The sequence below is a fragment of the Microtus ochrogaster genome (genome assembly GCF_000317375.1).
Source record: "Microtus ochrogaster isolate Prairie Vole_2 chromosome 14 unlocalized genomic scaffold, MicOch1.0 chr14_random_2, whole genome shotgun sequence".
Lineage (NCBI taxonomy): Eukaryota > Metazoa > Chordata > Mammalia > Rodentia > Cricetidae > Microtus > Microtus ochrogaster.
Genome location: NW_004949097.1, coordinates 6,372,838 through 6,381,536, shown reverse-complemented (window position 1 = coordinate 6,381,536; position 8,699 = coordinate 6,372,838). Strand labels below are relative to the sequence as shown.

The 8,699-nt window shown below is 39.9% G+C and overlaps 1 protein-coding gene across 1 annotated transcript in view; it reads right to left on the bottom strand.

Annotated features, from left to right (window-relative positions):
* Positions 1–7,308: 7,308 nt before the first annotated feature.
* Pik3c2g (phosphatidylinositol-4-phosphate 3-kinase catalytic subunit type 2 gamma) overlaps positions 7,309–8,699 on the bottom strand; it is a 361,584-nt gene continuing 360,193 nt past the window's right edge. Inside the window, exon 34 of the mRNA XM_005364544.1 lies at positions 7,309–8,085. Within this exon, the coding sequence (XP_005364601.1) occupies positions 7,933–8,085 (153 nt within the window). The 3' untranslated portion in view covers positions 7,309–7,932. The remainder of the gene's footprint in view (positions 8,086–8,699) is intronic.

Here is an 8,699-nt window from a genome sequence, read left to right as displayed (position 1 = left end):
TACAGAAGAAAGTGATTGACAAACTGCCAATACAGGTGGAATTGTCTTTGAAATTTCCTGCTTCATGGAAAAGTCTGCCGGTACTATGGGTCTGTAGGCTGAAGATGGATGCCCTGATGGTACAGAAGAACTTTGGGTGACTGTACAGGCAGCAAGGAGTCTCTGTCAATTCTATAGAGTTTTGGAAGTTGCTTAACATGCACTTCATGTTAACTTAGTTAATATCCTTCTGGAGTCTTTGATGGAGTTGAAGAATAGATATAGCTTTCCATAGTCATGATAAAATATAAAATAGATATGAATACTGTAACTATAATTCTTGTTTGATAATTGTTTTGATATATGTAATTTTACTATGTTAAAGATAAAGCTTTCCTTTTTATTTAAACAGAAATGGAGGAGTGATGTGGGATTTCCCTCTTTAGGCTGTGAATATGATTGGTTAATTAACAAAGAAAACTGCGTTGACCTGTTGATAGAGCAGAACTTAGGTAGGTGGGGAAAACTAAACTGACCTGGGAGGAAGAAGGTGGAGTCAGAGAGAAGCCATGTAGCCTCTCCAGAGACAGATGCCAGAACTTTACCTGGTAAGCCATAGCCAGGTGGCGACACACAGATTAATGGAGATTGGCTAAATTAAGATGAAAGAGTTAGCCAATAAGAAGTTAGGGCCAAGCAGTGTTTTAAGTAATAAAGTTTGGGTGTGATTATTTCAGGTCTGAACTGCTGGGTCCCAGGGAAACAAACAAGCAACCTCCTTACAATATTGGACTTTGCATATATTTAAAGTTAACTTTGTGTATGGTATCAGATATTTCTTAATTCTTGGCATCTAAATATCCAGTTATTTCAGCATTGTTCGTTGAAGAGACTGTCATTATCATGGAATGGAATTGAGAAGCTCATCAAGAATGACTGAGCATATATGGGAGGATTTATTTCCCTGGTATTAATTCTATTTCATCAGTTATATGACTGTCTTATTTCAGGACCAAAGTTTTGATTATTGTAGCTTTGTAGTGAGCTTGGAAATTAAGATGTGCAAGTTTTCTTTTTGTCCTTTTCAAAAGCAGGCATGCAATTGATTTTTATGTTGTATTTCATGCTGCTTTGATGCATCTCTTTGGTCTGTTTCTTGGTTTTGTTTTGTTTGTTTGTTTTGATGGAACCTTCAGGGTTTTCTGTATGTAAGATACATCATCTTTGATAACAGATGTCTTTCATTGTCTATTGAATGTATCTCCTTGCTTAATTGTTCCAACTACACCACTCAGTACTGAGTTGAATGTGGTGTTTTTGTCCTTTTTCTGATCTTTAAATTTTATTTTTCACATTGTGTGTTTTTTTTTGTGTGTGTACATGTGTGTGCGCGCACACACGAGAAGACAACTTGTGCAAGTCAATAATCTCTTTCCACCTTATGGGTTCCAGGGATTGAACTTGTGCTTTCAGGCTTGACAGCAAGCTCCTTTCCCAGTTGAGCCCTCTTGCTGGCCCCTTGTTCCTGATCATAAGTCTTTTCCACGGAGGTGGCTATTCAGTGGACTTCATTCCTATGGATTTTTATCCCACAAAGGAAGTTTCTAATCTTCATCTTTTAATTGGAGAGAGTTTAATACATTTACATCAGACTGTTTACTCATAAGGAAGAACTTGAGTCATTTTGCGCTTATTTTCTGTTCGCATTATTGGTTTTACGTTTTTTGTTTTCTGTATTACTGTCTTCTTTTATGTTGAGTCATGTTGGTTTGCTGTGATGTATTTAAAAATTCCTTAACTCATACACACACCTCCACAACCACACAAGCTTTCACCTCTCTCCTCAGCACCGGCCCTTTCACTTGCTGATAGGCAAGACCACATCTTCATACTTAGTGATTAAAAAAAAAACACATACAAATAATTGGTGTTTAGTGTTTAATTTCTTTGTAGAAATTATTTTATGTGTATTGCTGTTTTGCCTGAATGTATATCTCTGTAAGATCGTTTGATCTTCTGCAACTGGAATTTTAAGACAGTTGTAAGCACCCCAGTGGATGCTGGGAATTGAACCTGAGTCCTCTTGAAGAGCAGATGGCTCTTAATCACTGAGACATACTTTAGCCCCTCACTAATTTTCTTAAATCATGTAAAAATCAAAATCTTTCAAAACAAGGTTATAATATCACCTTCATAGCTCTTATTGCTGTCTGCATTGTCTTTCGTGCTTCCCAGCAGCTGCCTATAGCTGCTTGCTTCTCTGCCTCTCAGTTCCCACTCTTCCATCTTAATGTTTGCTATTTCTGTATCCTGCCTGCCTAAATCTCCCTTTAAATTCTTCTGCTGAACCTTGAACATTGATTGCTTTACTTTTTCAGCTCTGGAATCTTAACTTTATTTCTTGTCAGATTTTTTTTTTTTTATCTTTGTATCCATCCTTCCATATTGCTCAATTTTCTCTGCAGCTTCTAGGTGCTTGAGCATCTTTGAAGCAGTTGTTTTGCAATCTTTACTGTGTGGATTTGGCCCCGAGGTCCTGCGGCTTCATGAGTACTTCCTGTTGATCATTTTACCTGAGTGAGATATTCTCTGTGGTTGCTTTCATACATCATTTCAAAAAGCCAGGTATTTAAATAATACCATTTTGGAATAACAGTGGCCTCTTCTTCAGCTTTGGCTGATTTTTTTTTTTTTTTTTTTTTGCTTTGCTTTTGTGTTTTTTAATGCCTGGGAGACTGAAAGATAGGCTTTTCACCTTCCAGGCAGATACTCCATCAGTGAGCTATCTCCCTAGCTTTTGTGAAGACTGATGTATAATTAAAGGCCTTCTTTCCCTTCTTTTTATAACTCTCAAATTCATCTCACTTCACTTCATTTTTAATATATAGTCATACTTTTCAGCCTAGTTTGGCCTCAAATTTACAATATTTCTGCATGCGGAGGCTGTAATTCCTTGCGCATACCACCATGGCCAGCTTCTTTTCCTTCCTTCCTTCCTTCCTTCCTTCCTTCCTTCCTTCCTTCCTTCCTTCCTTCCTCCCTCCCTCCCTCCCTCCCTCCTTCTTTCCTTCCCTCTCTTTCTCCCTCTCCTTCCCTCCCCCCCTCTCTCTTATTTTCTTCCTCCCTCTCTCCTTCTTTCCTTCTCCCTTCCTCCCTCCCTCCCACCCTTCTTGCAGAAGAATCTATATTTTAAATTTTATAAAGTAGCAAGTTTAACCATCACATTTCCTTGCCTCCAGGTTGCACTTGGGTTTGTTGTTGCAATCTTTGCATAGTTTGTTTTGTGCCTTTTTGAACCTGTTTTAAAGTGTGTATTCTCAGCTGTGTCTGACTTCTTTGTCGTTAGCTTAGAGGTCAACTATAATTTGACAGATTTCCTTAAACTCCTAGACCCTAAGTAAGTAAATAAATCCCTTTCAGGCTTTATTTATTCTCTGTGCATGGAGAAGCATGCCTTCATCTGGATCTCTATGCCACCTTCCCCTTTGTTCCAACCTTGCAGAGCCTGGAAGGCAGCCAGAAACGGGTACTTCCGTCAGCCTCACAGCTTCTCTCACTGTGAATTTAAGTTGGGTGTTTGTGTATTTTTATAGGTCCCTAAGAATTAGTGGAAAAATTTCCCGGTGCTTATTCTTTAATTTAAAGAGTTTGTCTTTAATTATGTTTATGAATGTATATCTGTACACAAGTACAGAAGCCCAAGGAGGCCAGAGAAATTTATTCACTTGAGTTAGAGTAACAAGGTGATTGTGAGCCACAGTGTGAATGCTGGGAATCAAACCCAGGTCCTCTCTGCAAGAGCAACCAGCGCTCTGAACCAATGAGCATCTCTCCAGCCTCAAGGTCCTCACTCTTTAAGGACTTACATTCCCTAACCTTGTTTCCCAGTATTTTTAGCTAGTCTGTTGTCATGGTGATTACTCCTTGCTCTCTGCAGACATAACTAGTACACTTGCCTTTAACTATTCTGGGTAAGTGGGCTGCCTGGCTAGCTCGTTCAGTAGAATATGAGACTGAAATGCTCTGGGAAAATTCTCTTTGGGAGAGTTCTGAGTGGGATGGAATATAGATACTCTCTGAGCTGACCCTTTGGCAGGCACTAGCTACATCTTCTCAAACAACCATAATTGCGGTCAGGATAGGCTCCATTCTCTTTCATAATACTAACTTACCAGCTACCTAAATTTAGGTATTGCATACAAAAGTTAACACATTGTTAAATACAATGTGCTTCCCCCTTGCCCCCATTACAAGAAATATACTTCTATCTATTTCTAGAAGGACAGGTTTAGAGTTCTGAGTTGTTAGAACCCTTGTGGCTTGCAATGGGGTGGAAAAGCCTGTTGTGTTCAGAGCCCCTCATGTACTGTTTTTCTTTCTTTCTCTGGCTCCCTCTCCACCATGGGTGGTCTTGTGTACATCTTTATGGTGACTCAACGGACACACTCAAGTCATATCCTGCATTCTCTTGGTCATCCCTGAGTCCTTTCATTTTCTCATGGTGGTACAGTCAGACTGGAGATGAGTAGTAGATCCAGAGAGGAAGCCTGTAAAGCCTGGGTAGAGAATTAGCAGATCTTATTGTAAAGAAGGCCTCCCAGCCCCACTCCTCCCATTCTGGACCCTGCCCCTGAAAAAGAAAGCTATTGGCAGCTCCTCCCTTGGAACTACTTCACTTGATCTTAGCCAAAAGGCCGAGAAGTGATGCCCTTGGAACTACTTAAGACAGACTACAGGCTACTTAAGACCCAGCTCATGGATCTGCAAGGGTGTTCTCTCTCCTGCCTTCTTGAGAGTCACCTGGGAATGCTCTGCTTTCCATTGTCCTGTTTATTAAATCTGAATTTATTCATTTGGTTTGATTGGGATTTTTGCATCAGTAGCGGAGGAATCTAATAACTGGGGATCCAATACTTATCACTTTGTGCCAAGGTTGGTCTGGAATTTTACTCTGGGTGTGGCTCATAGTCACTTCTAGAGGAGGGAGGGTTCTTCACAGTGAGATCACCAGGGTTAACAGCTCCCCTATACTTTGTCTGCAGAGTAGAGTAGAATAGACCTGATGTGTATGTGGGAATAGCACAGTGTGCTATGTCACTGTGGTTCTGTGGGATGGGCTTGACAGAGATGAAGACATTTGCTCAAGATCTGAAGGATGTGTGGGAGTCAGAAGAGTGGACATGGGGGCAAAAGAACATTTTTTTTAGAAGAAGGGGTTGGCTGATCAATGATGTCAAGGACGAAGCATGCTTAGGGTGCTAGGGGGACAGAAAGGAGGCCATGGACTTGATCTATGAGGATAGAGGGACCCAATAAAAGTTAAAATCAGAGACAGACAGCTGCTGAGAAGTCAGTAATAGTGCCTTTTAGGTTATTTTAAAGGCTAGGGCTTTTGCTCTGAGATTAGAGGCCCCTGCAGAGTTTAGAGAAGAATGACATGGACATTCCAGAGGCCATGGTGTTGGAAAAAGAATGTAAGGGGGTGGGGGTTCTTAGAAACCAGGCGGCTGCTCCCTCAACAGTAATCCAGGATAAAGATGACAGTATGAACTTGGACCAGAGAGGAAGCAGGAAACGAATGTAAGCGACTGGACTTGGGATGTAGTTTGAAGACAAGTCTGATGGGTCTTCTTAATTGATGAGACGACGCACAAGGGAGATGTTAAGAATGATATCAAGGATTTTTTCTTTTAGCATCTGGAAGTTAGGGTTATTATTAATCAAGAAAGAAACAATGCAAACATGTTGGGGAAGAAGATCAGGAGCTCTGGTTTTGAGACAGCCAATTTGAGATCTTTATTAGATACTCAGGGCAGATGTTGAGGAGGCAATTGAACACTCACAGCTGGAGTTTGGGAGGACTGTCAGATGGAGTTAGAAAGCTGGGATCTGTTAGCCTTCGGATGACATTTAAAGCTTTGAGAATGGACGAGACCATTACCAGGGATGAAGGAAACACTTAGTCTGGAACCTGGGTCACTGCAGCACTAGAGTCTCGTGGACCCAGGAGACCCTTGCACTGGAGAATGAGAACAACAGAGCAAGGTTATAAAAGCAAGCACAGAGGGTATGTGAGAAGTAACTGGCAAAGAGTGTACGGATGGCAGTTAGTGAGTGCACTGATGTTGTTGATGGGGGAGATCAGACTGGAGATGGAAACAGGGAGCTGGGTTTAGCTACAAAGAGCTTTTCATTGAAGTGGCAGGGCAAACAATGGCCTCTGCTGGGATTGAAGGACACTGGAAGACAGAAACCGCAGAAGGCAGAGACAGCCATTTGAAGAAATTTTGCTGTAAAGAAGGGCAGAGTTTTGGGATGATGTGGGTAAGGAGCTGTGTTAAATGCATAGCTGGGGACTGATTTGGGAGAAGCACCAATTACCTTTTTCTGGTAGGAAGGTGAACCACAGAAGCTGCTAGTGCAGTAGGCCCAGCAGCAGAGGAACACTGCAGAAGTTTCCTTTGATGGATTCCAAGCTGGAAACAAAGCCACTAGAAGGGAATGTGGACAAAGGGAGAAGATCCTAAGGAGGTTTCATCAGAAGAGAGTGTGTGTCACCATGTCACCATTGTCTATAAGACAGGGTAGGGGACAGTGGAGGAATGAACAGAACAGTTGCTCATAATGTTTATGGCTTTCTAGTATGCTGCCATCACACATTTTAGTGACACCCTGTTGGCTCATATAAGTCACTAATGTAGTTTTCAAGGACTAAATATAGAGGCTTTCATGTGTTTATATGATTATATAAATGACCGAACAAAACCATTTGAATTCCTTGTTTTAATGAAGCAAATAAGGAATAAAGAAACAAAACCAATGACAATTTTCATGGCAGATGTTTTCAGTTTTAAACTTTCAGTTTGATTATTTTGAAGGCACACAATCATAGGTTTGTCTGCTATTCAGGCAACACTTGGTAATATTATCTATTCCGGTCATGGTGAGCACAAGGGGAAGGTTCAAGTGCAATGACAACATTCAACAAATGAAAAAGGAGTTTGAAACCGTGAACTCAAAAGTTTGACTTTTTGGGTTTGGGGATCAATAAGGTTTAAGGTATGAACGTGACCATGGCTGGGAGAAACAATGACAATGGACTAATTGGTGTCAAAAGGAAATTCTTCTAAGAGGTGAACTCACTAATTCCAGGCCAGGTCCAGTGACCTAGAACCCCAGCAGTAGGGAGACAGAAGCAGGAGGACCACTGTGAGTTTGGGGCAAGCGTAGTCTATATAGCGAGTTCTAGGCCATTCAGAGATATACAGTAAGATACCCATCTCAGAAAGAAAAAAATCTCTACCCAAATATGGGAAAGAAATTTGTAGGGAAGAGTGGTTTTTGATAGGAGTGGGAAGGAACTAAGATAGGGTGAGAGACCAGAGTAATGAAAGGCACTGTATCCATGCATGAAATTATTAAAGAAAAAAATCTAATAGAAAACCTTAGTTTCTTGATAGAAAAATTATTGCACATGGCTGGATCTCACCAGTTCTCTCAATAAAAGTGATCATGACTAGACATGTGGGTTGTACACATATTTAAATTTTAAATCAATTGCAGATGTTCTTAGCTTTCAAATTCATTCACGAGCTTTTTCTAACTGTCATTCTTTAGAAAACATCTTGAAAGTATAATTTTGATTATAACCAGCAATTAAGAAAAAATGTGAGCCCATGTTTGATTCAAAATGTATATTAAAATCAATAATCATTTTATTATTTTGCACATGGAATTTTACATGGCAAATACTCCAATGAGAAAATGTGATAAGAAAACAAGGAAAGAATACAGAATACATAGCTACAAAAGACTGATTTTGATCTGGTTCTCCCGTATCCTTTATACCCCGCTATCTTCCACAAGAAAGATGTCTTGCTTATGTAATAGAGGAAATTTGAAGTTAAAAACATGCAAGTGCGTGATCAATAATGCATATGCTCATGGCATTGGTCAGATGATACTGTTCCCTAATGGGTACCACTTTTCTTCATTGAGGGGAACACTGCAGAGTTGGATGTTGATTGCTCCCACGAATACGGTCTTGCTCTTCACAATAAGCATTAAGACATGTCCTTGGAGCTCCAAGACTTCATCATACACTACCTGCAAACGGAAAGAGAAGGAATGTATAAATCAGACATGATTGAATGCATCTTTCTTTTCAATACTGATTTTATTTTTTAAAATGATGCTAACATCTTATACCTTGAATGTGATAGGTTTATGTCAAAATATTTTATTTCCAATGTTAACTCTGAAGAGGCTAGGCTCACAATGGAGTTAAATGACTACTTCTCCAAGAATCTTAGCAGTTTCTGATTTCATAAAAATTTCCCCCTCCAAGTTTAATGATTCTGTCAATTACTCACCAGGAATGCAGTAAAATATACTTGGCCTCTACCTACCCTTGAACCTGTTGACTGTCTCAGGAGTTCTTGTGGCAACAGGGGCTTGGATACCACACTGTGTGTGAGGAAAGACAGGCTAGTTCCTATGTTTTCCTTGAGCTGCTTAAATAGAGAAGATAATATTTCCTTGCACGTGTGATGGAATCATTTCATGATTACTTCTTTTATTTAAAACTGCATGGCTTTTGATTATGAAAACCATGTTTATCCAATCAATACATATGAGGAAAAAAACTCTGCCTTTCCACCTTAAAAAGATAATCACAGTTAACATTTTGATGTTCTAATATATATATATATATATATATA